The sequence below is a fragment of the Gallus gallus genome, chromosome Z (genome assembly GCF_016699485.2).
Source record: "Gallus gallus isolate bGalGal1 chromosome Z, bGalGal1.mat.broiler.GRCg7b, whole genome shotgun sequence".
In the NCBI taxonomy this organism is placed as follows: domain Eukaryota; kingdom Metazoa; phylum Chordata; class Aves; order Galliformes; family Phasianidae; genus Gallus; species Gallus gallus.
This window is the reverse complement of record NC_052572.1, coordinates 16,775,370-16,790,791: the sequence shown is the minus strand read 5'-3', so window position 1 is coordinate 16,790,791 and position 15,422 is coordinate 16,775,370. Positions and strand designations below refer to the sequence as shown.

Below are 15,422 nucleotides of genomic sequence, written 5' to 3'. Positions count from 1 at the left end.
CAGATTCTGTAATGTACCCTCAGAGGAGGGTAAATGCTTTCTATTAAAATGTTCCCATCTACCTGCTATTTTGAGGAAGTGATTTGAAGATGATGTTGTTCAGAGGGAAGTATGCTCTTTATTTAAATGCTGGGCCTCTTACAGTTGAGACTTCATCAAGTTTGTGCTGAGGACCTTGATCTCAGGCTTGTTCTGTTTTGTTTAGTTCTGTTAATTCTTCCGCCACAGCTACAGTGCCAATGTTTTGTCTAGTAGGAAGAGTGCTACAAGCTCCTGCATGGAAAAGTATGTCTTATTTTATCTATGCAGCAAGGTTTTATGGATTGTTTCCTTCTTTATCTCCCATCTGTTGTTCACTCCCATTCTTTTTGGAGGTGCTTCCTCTTCACCCCTTCCAAATTTCCTTTTTTAGCAAACCCATCCTGCTGCTCTTTTTTTTGTGTGTGTGTGACCCTGACAAATCTTTGGTAGTTTGTTTAATGTATTTGCCACTTGGATTAAAAAAAAAAACAGCAGTTTGAATAGGAATGACCTAGAATTTTCAAAAATAAGTACATTGCTTTAGAAACTCGACCAATAGAAATATATTTATTTCTAATATCTTCTGCTGAAACTGTAAATATTTTTTATTTTCAAGAGTTACAAAAAAGTGTCCATGGAGGCAGGTGGGAACTATCTTGTATTCATTAACAAAAAGCAATTTGCTCACAACTAAACTTATTTTTGAGATCTACAAAAATAATTATGAAATTGGGTCCTTATTTGTCTGGCTTTGTTTATTTAACTTTAACATTAAACCTTGTTTATTTTGAAGGCAGAAATATAATATAGAAAGATTAAATGATCTGCATGGCAGAATTACATGAGGTTTTTATTTCCCTTTTTGCATTCTGCCATATAAAATAACCATACTTTTATGCAATGTATTATTAAGCATAAACTAACAACAGTAATTCACAGTATTGTATACAAAAAATATAAATATTAGAAATAAACTGTAGTTAAGAAAAAATTTGTTGACCATTTCAGTGTCAATTAATTAAATATAACTAATTGCATTAAGGAAAAAAAAAGTTGCTTATGATGAACATCTTTACGTATTTCTAGTTCTGGCATAATCCTAAATTGAATGCATCTAAAACATTCTTTTATGTTTTATCAAATGTGATTTTTCAATCTTGCATCTGGGATCTCTTATTTTGTCATAACTGTATCCTCTACATTACTGTTAGTAAAATGGTAATAAATAAATGTATTTATTTGAATCAGGATTAGATATTGCTTCTCTGAGAAACACATAGCAAATTACATTTGACCTTGTATTTTAACAGCAGAGAGTCAAGCATGACTTCAGTTGCTCATAACATTCAGTTACTCATGAGTGAGTGGTCAGAGAAACATAATTATCAGAAAAATAATCTTAAATTGGGAATGTGAAGAAGTCTTATAAAATTGCAGTATGCTACTATAAAGGATGGTAGTTGCATGAAATTGCAGTGTTTTTCTCTAGTACTTGTGGGAATGTATTCACCGGAGCTAAAAGCATTTTTGCATGCTCTCTTTATTTGAGTAGATTTCTCTGTCTGGCTTTCTAATTGATTGCAATCAGGCTTTATGACAAAATGCTTGGTTTGAATGCTTTTAGGTCAGATATGTATGTGTCCTCATGCTGGAATCATTCAGAAAGCATTGTGCTCAAGTACTTGAGATTCAGGTGGCCAGAATGGCAGGAAATTTCCAAATACCATACAAAAGTCAGTGCATGACTTAGCTACTAGCAGTGCAAAAATATGAACTTGGTGACCTAGCATCTTTTCAGGAGTTAATGGACACCTAAAAACCCTCTTTTGGAGAATGCTGGTACATGGTGGGCTGGTTGTTCCTATGAGCTTTACAAGAACCGAATGTCCCCAGTGCTGTATTACCATGGTCACCTTACCACACTAGAGCAATGTAGTGTGCATCCACATTCACCAAATACTGCAGTTTGCCAAAAACATATAAACTAGCCTGCAAAAAATGAACACCAGATCATTAAACAACAACTGAAAATAGATGGAGTCTGAATGGATGTATAATATAAGGAATTAGGAATATAAGGATTTCCTTATTTTTAAGCTGTACTGTAAGTTCTTGATTGTTCAGATGTTTAAGATTATCAGTCTAGGGTGCTTTACTACTCATAAAAGGCCAACATGGACAGCTTTTTACCACTTGCACTTCAGTTGTTGGCATATTATCTTTTCTAGCTTGCTAGGTCAGTGTCTACAATCACTAAGAACTGTTTGAGAACTTCCTATTTCTTACAGAAAAGAAGGTATGTAAACATGGCTGGCTAGTTTAGGCCAATCACTGGCTAGTTTGCATCCCATGAGACCTTCCTGTTAACTTTGTGTGGCAGAAACTTCTGCTGAAACACTGCATGAGTAAAATCTCAAGTTACTACTTTCTGGATATGCTGCTGAGTGACTGACAGGAAAAGGCAAACAATGCCAAGAAGAGAAAAGTAAAAAAGAAAAAAAAAAAAAAAAACAACCCAACACTGCACAGACAACCATTTTCTTTTGTCCATGTGCCTTCAATTAGGTTTAGACAAGCTGAAACATCATTTATTTCCTCTCAGATTCTCTATTTTAGTGAGACAAGCAGAGGTAAGAAGAATGACTGAGTTGGAAGACCATGATGCAGGTACTTTACTTACTGAAAGAGTTTAATTTAAAAAATTAATTCCTTTTACCTAATGGAAAAATGATTTAAGTGAGCAGAACGCTCCCTCTCTTCTCTCAAAAAGTCATTATGTAGATTAGGCAGGTGTACTCAGTGGTGATTGTCCAAAAGTCAAGACCAGGCAGGTGCTGCGGGTGGCTTTTTTGTTTACTTTTCCTGTGCAAACTGGGGCAAATCACTTCAAGCAACAAAAGAATTTGCGCTGATTCTTTCAAACAGTTGCTGTGTGAAACACTGGAAAAAAATGTAGAAATCAAAGTTGTCAGAGGAGATCAAAAACATCTGACCGTACTTCTGAGTGAAAATATTGACAGCTAAGACGTGGCACAAACAGACCTTGAAGTGAAGAGATTTCTTCTGAGTAATTATCTCTTCCGGGGGGAGTTAAATCCTCAGAGTAGTTTCACTTCTGTTTTCAAAACAGTTCATTATTGTGCTGGTGGATTAAAAGTCACACCCAAACAAATGATACGAGTTAGACAAATAGCTGCTCTTTCCAGAAGTGAAGTTGGTTATCCAGTTACCCTATAGAGGCTGTGTTACAGCTCTGAAATCTTAGAAGATTTTTCCCGAAAGCTCTATTAACTCCTCTCTCTCTCCTGATAAGACTTCCAGCAATTCAGTATTTTCAGTTATGGAAAAGAAAAGGAAATAACCAAGAAAGGTCTGCTTGGTAACTTGCTGCTTGGAAACTAGCAGAGTTTCAGAAGCAGCATTGTAAAATTTGTTGTTTAATGTTATGTCAAACACCATGGTTTATTGCTGCAGGAGCTACAAAGTAGCTATAAAACAGTAGCTGAGCTGAGAGCTCTAAAGTTCAGGAATTCCTAGAATTTTAGAAGCTGAACTAAGCACAGGAATTTAAAATTAGTGTGAATGCCTACATGAATAGGTTAGAGGATCTGCAGTTGCAGAACTGTGCCTACCATTGCATTTATGTAAGGGTACACAAGCTATTCCCATCCTATAGCTTTTGTTTTGTTTTGTTTTGTTTTGTTTAAAGATATGTTATAATATAGCGGTCAGATGACACAATTGATACTTCCTAAGGGATGTCTAATTGCTTGTCATGGCAACTTAGAGACCTAGGCTTAAAACAAGCAAGCTTTTGTTTCTGAAGCTGACTTTGTTAGGAAATGTGAGATCATAAAGCTTCCCCATATCAGGATGCTGCTTTGCTTCCTTTCCTAGTATGTCCAAATCTGACATCCTGGTCTTACTTTTTTGCTCAATTGCATCATGTCATTAACATATTACTAAATAATGTAACTGGAGAGGACTTCACTACACAGAATAGCAGTCATCAAATACATTGCATTACATTATTTCATTGCATATAATGCTATTTGAAGATTAGTTATATTAGACAAAATTAACTTCTTCCATTAAAGAATAATATGGATTTTGATATTCTATTAATTTTACAGTTTGAGCATATAACCTGTGTGTCTTAAATGAACTCAGAACTTCCACTGAACACTTTGTTTGCCATTTCAGGACCCATCTGTTTCCATTGGCTATGACAAACTTTATCCTGCAGCAGTAATCAAGATAATGGCAGATGATACAATACCAGAAGTAAAAGAAATACACAGTTGGTTACAAGTAGGAAAATGTGTTGTAAAGTGTGCCTCGAAGTGCAGTAATTGAGCTACAGCTTGAGCAGGTCCCACAAGCTTAGGGTGAACCTGACAGTAACTTCTGTGTAGAGACAGTAGTAGGACTCTGTGATCCTTATGGTTCCCTTCCAGCTCTGGATATTGTATGATTCTCTAAGTGGGCCCTGAGCTTTGTCTGTGAAGTGACAGAAATAAGAGAGAGGCCTCACTCCTGGAAGTATCTTTCCAGCTTTTTGTTTTTCTGTGAAGTAAGACAGTTGTATTTCTGAGGTATTATGTTATATAAAGAGGTGTCTGCGTCAGTATTTTGCCTTTCTGCTTAATTTCTTTGCTTTTATAGACTTAAACCAGGCCCTTTATATTGCTTTAATGTATTTTTGCATGTATTAAAACACACCCACACATGCATCAGTTCAACATTCCAGCAAGGCAGCTGATTTTAAAAAAATGTTGTTAAACAAGTTGAAACTGGTTGGCACATATCTGAAGAAAGAAATCAAATAGAACTGGCAACTAAAGAGAAAGGGAAGTTGATATTGGCACTTCATCACAGAGGTCTCTAGGTAACATATGCAAAAGCCCTTAAAATGTAATTCTACTTTGAAAAGTGACTATGTAAAAATGTCACCTTACTCAACAGATGTATTCCTTGTATGTACTTGCTGTTGCATCTGCTTACCCTCATTATAAAATATGTAGCTTTCCTTTGATTGCTTTCCCTGTTAACTCTACAGGATCAACAGAAACCTATCTTGCATTTTGACAGTACTACTGAAGTCGGTCATTTGACAGTTTACTGTGGATCTTCCATATTAAGCAATTTCTCTGACAAATTGACAGAAGGAAAAGATCATGCTAAAGCTCTCAAATTCCAGCCTCATTTCGAATTATTGGTATCTTAAATTTCATGTCTGCTTTTCTACCTTTTTGAATTGAATTAGTCCTACTTCCTTTAATGGTAATACTCAGACTAATGCTTTAGCTTTCTTTTTCATGATATGGCACAGAGAATTAATTCTTTGAAAAGAATTCTTTGAATTCTTTGGCCCATGGTTGAAAATGGAATAAATTAGATCTAGATAGCATGGCGTAGGAACAAGGACGCTCTCAACTATTTATAGAATTACCTTATATAGCAAGAAAATACTTTGAGGTAGAACGTGTAGAGGTCTTGCTTAACTTACGTGCATGGTTGTTGGTTGGGTTTTTTAATGTTTTTTATAGTTTTGTATTCAGAGTAAGTCTTCAGTCTCTGCATTTAATGTTGTTCAGAAGAGTTTTTAATTGCTAATTATCATTTTGTGGGATTTATTTTGTCAGGGTGATTTTTTTGTCTCATTTATCATGACAGACACTTCCTTAGGCATGCTGGAAATATGGGTATGTTTGATCACTTCTTACACTCCTAAATTGATCTTGCCATTGCATGGATATTCATTTGTGAATCCACTTAACCTGTCTGTGTGCTTACTTAAGTTTATTACCCTTATACTATATGTAAAGTAGCTCTGAAACATGCAAATAAATGGAAGGTATATAGCTATGTAGTCAGCACTCTTAAAATCTAATTATCAATGCTATTTGTAAATATGATTGTCTGTCTTCCAGTGTACCTTTCTTTCTATTGCAACTTGTATCTCTTTTAACTGTCCTTACATCACAGTGCTTCCCTTTTAAAGTGCATGAAACAACAAAAAATGATGTATTTGATTAAATTAAAAAAAAAAAAAACACAAAGAAGTGAAGAATTTATTACTGGACATAATATTTTGACAAGTGCTTACTTTAATGCTTGATGTTATAATAAGCCATAAGTACCAACGTTATTATTTTCAATTAGGAAAACCAGTAGTTTTGAGTTATTTGACATGAGTAAATAAGACAAAGATAGGTAAACTAGATGTTTTTGTTTTGGATATCTTTTCACAGAGGAAAACTTTTGGACAGTGTTATATTCCCTAGGCACTGACACAGTCTAGTGCAGTTGAAATGCTCCTGGATGACACAGCTATTGATGGGAATAGAGAAGGGCTCAAATTTGCCTGTAGAGTGTTAAAAATGGTTTAAAATTGTTCTATGATACAGTAAAAAAAGTTAAAATGTAAACAAAATAAATTCTTCTCTTGGCATGGGAAGTACAAAAGTAGGGATGGCATGATAAACACTGCTCTCTGCATCTTACAACTTCTAAAGTTGTGATCTGAGAAGTTGTATCTCATGTACACCTCAGCACCTCACATGCTGGTGTGATCAGATAAGCCATGCACTTTCCTGAAATTGAGGAGCACTGCAGTGAAGCAGTTGTATGCCTAGTACAGGATGTTACTGTGGCACCCTTACTTTTTTTATTTCAGTTATGTTCTTATAGTCAACAGTTGATAGGAGCCATCACTTTTGTTCATGGACAGAAACCACATACATGCAAAACACTCCAATCAGATATTTTTTTTGTCCTGTTCCGTGTCTGAGAAGGTTTCCTGGGTGATGTTTGTGTACTGAAAGAGACCCCTACATGCTCATTTCTTTCTTTTCTGCGCTTCTGAAACAATAGCTGCTTGTGAAACTGAATGGCAATTGTTAAGGGTCAGGCAAAGAAAGTTGGTATAAAGAAATGGATTACTCATATGGGCAGAGCAAACTTTAAATATGTTTTCTGACCTGGCTTTCTGTTTAAGTGATGTAGAGAATATACCAGGGAACTGACGGACATGATGTTTTTTTTTTTTAAACAAAAAACTAAATCTGGTGAAAGTGTCTTAATCTGGTGCCTGTCACCATGGCAACGTAAAATATGGCTGTGTATGTGTTTGTACTATATGCTGGCACGAGATGCTAACATTAGCAAAAGTATGTTAAATTACTTTGCTTCCATCCTCCCTGCTGCTTACCTTCCAGTCTTCCCATGCTTAGCACTTTTGAATAGTATCTGATTGTACATCTAAGAAACAGAAGTGTTGCACATATCTTACAGCAGCAGTTTTCTGAATCCTAGGAGGATACAGTCCACAAACTACCATTTGCAGGTGTGTTGTGCAGATTGTCAAATCAGATGATGTAATGATCCCTCTGAATCTTAAGTCTCTGGTCTGCAGTCTTACTAAATACATCAAGACTAGAGTTTTTTTAAGTATTCTATTCAGTAATATGGAAAGTCTGACATGAAAGCCTTCAACATACTGGACTTTAACTGGTCTCAAAATGAAAATGTCACACATGGTTTTGGGGAGATTTTTTTTCATTGTAATGTGGGATCTGTCATGGCTATGCCAGAAATCTGTTGATACAGTTTCTGTTGCCAGTGCTTTGAATCAGGAAGGGGAAAAAACTCAAAATAAAAACATATGTCATAGAATTTAGGATTTACATTTAAATGCCAGCTTCCCATTATGTCCATATAGACATTATCTGTCTGTAGAGAAAAATCGACACTCACCACCCTGAGTTATTGTGATGTGATATTTTTCAAGCAAGATACAGTCTTAGTAGATGAAGTGGCATTTTCTACTTCTCATGTCCACATTAGAGCCACAGAAAGACACTTACCAAAACAGTTCTTTGTGAAGACTGGAGAGTGATGATTATGTTCTTTCTGTTCATTATAGAATCATCATACTGTTCTTCTAGCTACTTTCAGCTCTTCATAAGTAGCCAAAACTGAGAGCAATTAGTTTTCTTGAGAACAAGAGTAATTCTAATAATTATAACTACAGACCATTTTCTTCCAGTTAAATGTTAGGAAACTGTTTTCTTGTTTATATTGTTGCTTTGCAGAGAAATTGACTTGAGGAGAAAGTGTACTTTATTGTGTCTAAAGTATACAGAAAAACCTACAAAGGTTTAAAGTAATTGCCAAGTTGCTAAGTTGGAACATACCCATTAAATGCTGAAAATCATAGTATGTTTTACTCTGCGGCTGCTAAAAATATGCACTATTCTGAACTATTTATCTTTTCTATTACTGCTAAGCTTGATGATATAATTTTTTGCTCCTTCTGGCTTCTATTATATTCACCATCATAATCAGGAATAGTTAGTTATCATTCAGGAGTAATGCCAAAAGCGTCCGGAGAAAAGCAGTTATCCATTTTTGTTCTATCTTTATTTCTATATGGTAGAGTCCAAGTGATGAACTTACAAGTATACTTGGCAATTTTTCATCAGATGAGTTCAGATGCCTTAAAAATATATGAAAGTCATCTAAAGTAAATAAAGTTTTGAATCTCGAAAAGCAGCCACTGGGAGTCACCCTGTAATTCAAAAGAAATTCAAAGTGTGGTATTAATATTCACATCTACATGGACTTGCATGCCAGCAATGTTTTATGTCCTGAAACTGATTTTGATTTGATATTAAAGGCAGGCAAGTTCTTTCAATGTTTAAGTACGCATTGATAACTTCTGTATCTGCAGTTTCCTTCTTTTGTTGTATTCCCAGCTGTCTCCTTTGGGAACTTGACATCTCATTGCCCTGTTCTTAACAAACAGGGCTCCTTGCCTCATCCTTGCTAAAGTACCCTCATAGGACTGGAGACAAGAGATCTTAGGTTTTATACTTCTTAATCACTTAGGTAGTCTCCAGATAAATTGATCCTGCTTTTTTCCTCTCTCTAGAACCAGGCATGTATTACGTGACTTAACTTTTAGAGAGGAGTTAGGAGTACTGTTAAAGTTCCACCTCACAACTTTGGATTTGAAAGTCACACTCTTCTTTTGGAAGCTCCTATTCTTAGGAAGGGATGTGCTATTACATATATACTTAATGAACTGAAATGCTATTGGGCATAGGCTTGTTTTCTAGTATGATAGTGGTATGTCTTATTTCTAATAATGTTTCCATTTAAATGATTATTCTTTATAGTCTGAGGTAAATGTTGTGTCTGCCTGCTCCTTTCATCTCTGTTTCTATGTTCCTAATTATCACAAAAATATATTAACAATTCACACTGAGTTTTGTAGTCCATATTTTGTTGACTAATTCACCAGTTCTGCTGTAGTCAGACTTTCAACTTTTCCTCAGTTTTTCTTCTCATCAAATTCTTTATAATTCAGATACCTTTGCACTTTTCTAAAATTGGATTGTGTGATGCTTTCATACAGAACTGAAACTTAGATTTTTGCATGCTACTGCTTTGTTTCCTGTCTTTATGTTGATTGGAAGCCTTTTGGTTTTGTTTGTTCATTATGTGTGAGTCTAAGTGTTTTTGTTTAATTTATTTTTTTAAGCTGACTGTACACAAAGACTGACCTTCTGAAAGAAAGAGGTAAACTGGAAATTTGAGGATAATTATGAAGATAGTTGAGAATGAATCCTGAGAGCTCCTTTTCCTTTATATGCTTAGATGTTACTATTTACTGACTCAGTGTAAATGATTTTTCTTATGCATTTCAGTTATCTTGTTCAGAAATCAGATTTACACCTTTGCCTTTATTATTGGAGCTAGGATTTTTGCAGAGTATTTAAAAAAATATTCTCTCCACCCTGTTTGCCTCACTAGAATAATAGAATAATCTATATCTTGGGTACAGTATTAGACTGAAGTTGAACTTTTTTTCTTAACAGACATGGGACATGTCTTGTTAGTTTTATTTACTGGTAGTGTCTGAATTTTTAGCTGAAGAAGTTAATAAGTAGAACATGTGTAATGTAAAGAGGAAATAACTCTATGCGGAGGCCCAATAAAGAAGAAAGAGATGACTAAAACTGAAGGAGGGAGGATTGCGCAATTAACATGTGGTAAGCTTGTACTTTCAAGTAAGTCGAAATAACAATGTCATGAAAGTGAGTAATCCCTTTACAGGCTGTCCAAAAGATGTTGACAATATAAGGAGATAACGGAAGAGTGGGAAGGATCAAATAGAAAGAATAATCTGGAAGACAAAAAATGATGGGCTCTCTGGGACATGTAAAGATAGATTTTAAATCTGGTAAATGTAATTGGGAAGAAAGAAATGTAGATAAAAAGAAGTCCTAACCTGTGGGGAGCTGAGGGGAAAAGGATAGAAAGAGATCTGGCAGATATCATCAAAAGGATAAAACAAGCAGAAGGAAAACTGATTATAAACTTGATTGAGGTTTTACTGCTTAGTAATGGAAGGAGAGACTTGCAGAAGGGTGTCTGGCTTCATAGATACAGAAATTCTAGAAAATAAACTTTCCAACTGTTCAGAAGTATAGCTAGGCAAATGGGATAGAAATGAATGGGATGAGCAGTGCTCAGATGCTGCATGAACAGTGAGAAGATGAGACAAACTCTGAAAGGAAGTGTTCCAGAAGGCACAGAATTCTAATGGACTTGAGTCTTACAGTTGATCTGAGGATTATCTGAGGCTTTTCCTTAGCTAAAGTGTGTCCACTATTACATCCCTGTGAGGGTTCTCCAGTTTCTCACAAGGACCGAATCTGGACTGCATTCTTTTAGAGAGTGGGTCCATTAGCGGGATTACAGTCCTCTGCACACTTTCATTTTCATAAAACTTGGAAGTTTAATGTATTGGAGGCATGACTCCTCTGCCAAATTACTAGGAGGATAGAGTCAGACAGATGAAGTCTCTTTTCTGTTGGAGGGAGATGGAGACAACTAATTTGCCTTAGATCTTATCACAGAATCTTTTTTAAGTGTTAAGGGACTGGCATTTCAAAGTAACTATTGGTTGATGTAAATTGTGAAATGAAGCCGTGAGAATGTTGGATCATACACCTCAAGCCACAGGTACACAACCTGTGTTTTCTGTGTTAGGAAATGGAAAAATAAGAGAAGTTTTTTAAGACCTATGGTAAGAAGGTATGTTTTGACTGAAAAAGGAAAAATGTATGATATTGGTGTTATACAGTCACCAAGTTCTTAGCTATCAAGGTTGAATGGCCATTTATGTTCATGTAACAGACAAATCACTCTAGAAAACAAACATGCACATTGTAAAATTGCCAGCTATGATTGTGCACTGAAAAATAAAGAGGAAGCATGCAAATATTTTCTACTCTTGTATCATGGGGTCATGCACACATAATAAATAAAAAATATGATGCAGGGGATGAAGAGAGGGAGGAAGAAGTGCATATTTCATTGTACTAAAGCAAATATACATGGTGATGTAATTAACATTATGGAAAGACATAAAATATGCCTTGTAAGTGAAAAAAAAAACAACAAAAAACAACCCTTAATTGTTGGCAAAACAGATGTATGCTTATGGTAAGTATGGCAGTCAGGTAATTCTTGGATGGAATAAAAGGTAGGCAATTAAAACAAGTAGAACAGGAAATACCTTACAAAGACAAACTAGAAAGCAGTGTGAATAACTGCTCATGTAAAGCTCCAGGAGCAAAAATTTGGGCAGCATACTTTGAGCTAATGCAGGATTGCATTCTTAGTTCAATGGTCTAGACAGCTGGAGGCCATCCTAGACATCAGCCAATTAAACAAATTAAGTATGAGACATAGGATGCAAAGATTACAGTTAATTATGAAAAGAAATGGATGAAGCAGATTGTATAGACAGAACTTCATTGCGTCTCATTCGTCGAGCCTTGTAACACGGTTGTTACTTCCAGCAAGCCATTCTGTGGTTTTTTTTGCTTAAATGACACATCTTGTTTGATCTGTCATCTGACAGATACAGGCTGCCCTTCTCAAGTGTCTGGAAAGCAGCTACTACATTGAAGGTGTTAAGCGGATGTGTAAATATTGGTTAGCAGCGTGCAGAATAGAATCCAACCTTGCACAGCTAGTTTGTGTACTACTCTAGAAATGCACAGGTTTGTTTTCCTTCCAAGGAGCTGTCTTTGAGAAAATCTGCAAGGTATCTTTTCAGCAGTTTTGCTAACTGCATAGGTGAGGCATCTCAGTAGAAGCTGAGAGCAGATTAAGTTCTACATCTAACCAGAACAAGAATATTGAGACTAGAGTAACTTAAGAAGAAGCAAGGGATCACAAAATAATATCCCAAAGCAATCACTTTAAATATTCTAGAATGTTACATATTAGTGTTCTTGATCAGATGTGGCAGCATCTTAAGATCTCATCCTATCATGCAGTACTTTGTATAGGGAGGATTGTAAAGGATGCCTTCAATTTTCCTGGAGTTTTTATTGCCACATCAAGGACTTCTTTGTAAGTCTGAACAGTCTATTCTAATTGTAAGTTTAATTTACAATATAATGTGGTATTGTCATTTAAATGAAATGTAACAGTTGGGGATTCATGTTAGATGAAAGGAAATTTTAAGGGTAAGAATCTAACTGGATGTAATTCAAACATTTTAAAAGGAAAAGTTAATTAGGGACAACCAACGTGAATTTGTGTAAAGGCCAGCCTGCTTAGGATGGTAAGATGGCAAACAAAGAAAATTGAGTAGTTGTTTATTTTGACTTCCAAAAAGAATGTTAGAAATTAATCACATCCAATACCATTGGCTAAGGTAAGAAATCTTGTTGCCAATGTAATACAGTTTGTGAAATAAAAAACTGGCTTGCAGTGCTAAGCAAATCATAGCAATAGAATATAACAATTATTTTAATAGTCAGAAATTACTAGTGCTTACTGTAGGGAACGATTGTGGGTTATCTAACTTATAAACATACAAAAGTTTCCATTATTGCATCATTGTGCTTATGAATTCAGGAAATGAAAACGATATGATTTATAAAGTAAAGTTACTTGGCTGTACTGTACTTCATGTGTTTGTTACAGTGTTCGAACAGCCTTTTAGTACGTTTGGTTCAGTGGACAAATCTCATTTCAGCTGTTCCTTTCCTGCAAAACACTCCCCCAGGGAGTTTGAAGAAGTTCTTCTCTCTTAGGGGAACTCTCCTGGCACCAGAAATCCACCAGGAATAGAGAGCTACAGGCTTGTTGCTGTCAGAATCCTATCAACATGAGCTTTTTTCTTTTGAGATGGTCTGAGCAGTCTGTCACTGTATTTTTGAGGGCTGGTTGATGCACAAAAGTAAGTTGTCTGGCAGAAGCTCAGTCAAAAGAAAAGAAAGAAAATACTGGTTCTAGTTTAAGGAAAAAGACCAGAAAATTTGGTGAAGTATTCATGAGCTAAGAATTTTGCTAGATTCCTAACTGTTGGCAATGATCAAGTAACAGCAATGGCCAAAAAACATTTTTCCATCTGTATTTTTGTAGGAGACTGAGAGCTGAGCACTGTTTAGTGCGAACCTCTTTTGTCTGCTTGTAGTTAGATATTTGAATTATGCATTGTACTGATCTGAATTTTAATCCCTTTTATAACCATAGCTGGTAAGGAACATGGTAGCCTTACTATATAACTGGCCGCATCTCCAACAACGCTTTTCATTTAATTCAGCAGGTGAGTTTTTCTTGTCATTGCATGACTCTGGAAACTCAGGTGTGAAAAAAAAAAATCAACAAATATCCTGAGACTCTAGATAAAATCATAAGTTAATAATGCTGTTGGTGTTTTTGCAGTGGTATTTAAAATATTGTCTTTGGCCTGGAGAACACCTAAAGGCTCGGAACTTGTCTGGGCAGTTTATTCTAGCAGTGAGCAACAGGAAGCTTGAACAAAACATCTCAACTTAAAGGAAAGTAGCTACTGGCAGTGATCTATCAGTGTTGCACTTCAGTTTTCTCATTGTCCCTGTTTTTATGTTCATAAATTGATTGCTGGAATGCGAATAACTAGCAGAGATAATGTGGACCTCAGCTTTGATTTTTCTACAATCAAACTGAGAAGTGTACGCCATTAACATGGTGATCTTCACTCTAGTCCAAGAAGCAGTAAAAACAGTCTTTCAGTCTCTACTGCAGTTTTGTGACCCGTGGAGAGCACTATGAATTGACCTGCAGATTCAAGTTTATTATTAAAATGTACACTTAGTATTGGAAACTCACCTAACAATAAGCATTTGAACTCACACGTAAATGTCATTCTTTAGTTCAAACCAAAAATAATGTCTGTTAACTGATAAATCTTTCAGAAAGGATGAAAAAGTAATCATTTTAAAATACAGTCTCTGTTAGGGCTTAAACACATCTATGACTTTGAAGGAAATTATCAAAAATAATGACCAGTATCTGTAAATAGTCCCAGTTTATGAGAACAGTTGACATTGCACTTCCCTCACACAAGCTCCGGGACAGAAAGAGATGCATAACTTTTGATAAATCCTTCCAAAACCCATAATGTGTGTTTCCCAAGTCTTGTACTCACACACTGGGCTATGTTCTGAAAGTCTTTGAGTTACAGAACATTCTTTTGCCCTTGTGTCAATGGAGTGTACTGACTTTAGGCTCCAAAAAGATGTGTACGTAAGAAAAGCTAAACTGGTTAGCTTCGATGATAGTGTGTCACCAAGTATACTACAAACTTGCTAATAATAAAGTAGTGAAGATTTATCAACCAAGAAACAGTTCAACTGCATTATGTCAAGTGATCTGGGTATCTAGGCCGGTGTAGAGAAATTGCAGCTTCATTAGACATTCATTATGTAAAGGCTTGCGGCATAAAGCAAAAGAGCTCTAAGGTGTGGTTAAGTTACACTTAAAGGGTACTGGCTTGTTAATGGTGGTGTTTAATCTGCCAAATGCTCATAGTGAAATAGAATTTTGCGTATTGCTTCGACTTGGCAATAAATTAAATATTGAGATCAACAACTTGTTACTACTTATCTCTCTCCTAAGCAGCTAAGTGACAAGCAGACATCGCTTCTGGGTGAGAGTGGGAGGACAGAAAATAGCTCACTGTTGCAGTATGTGGAAAAGGAATCTGAAATAAATTTGAAGGTCTACTGTATGCCAGCAACACATTTCTTTTTCCTTTAACAGAGAGATTAGTTAGAAAATGAAGAATATCTCTTAAGTTTATAATTTCACTTGATAGGTAATCACGGTAAGATGAAACATGGCACTGGGAAACTGAGGTAAGGTTTGTAACTTCAGCATTTCTATCTTCTCTCTGATGCTTTAGCTTTGCCTTAGGACAGCAGACTTCCTTGGGCAATGATGACAGCAAGGCTGACTTTGAACACCAAAGCTTGTCACTGCCATTCATAATTGAGCTGAAGAAAGCATTGTCTTCATAGGCCCACATACTTTCTAGAGGTATCTGT

The 15,422-nt window shown here is 35.8% G+C and overlaps 1 protein-coding gene across 6 annotated transcripts in view; it reads left to right on the top strand.

Moving 5' to 3' along the window:
* ARL15 (ADP ribosylation factor like GTPase 15) overlaps positions 1–15,422 on the top strand; it is a 214,356-nt gene that overhangs the window by 163,562 nt on the left and 35,372 nt on the right. The window contains exon 7 of one of the 6 annotated variants that reach the window (XM_046905762.1): positions 15,194–15,226. The exons of the other annotated variants lie outside the window; for them this stretch is intronic. Within the exon in view, the coding sequence (XP_046761718.1) occupies positions 15,194–15,211 (18 nt within the window). The 3' untranslated portion in view covers positions 15,212–15,226. Of the gene's footprint in view, positions 1–15,193; positions 15,227–15,422 lie in introns of those variants that run through there. 6 annotated transcript variants of the gene reach the window in all.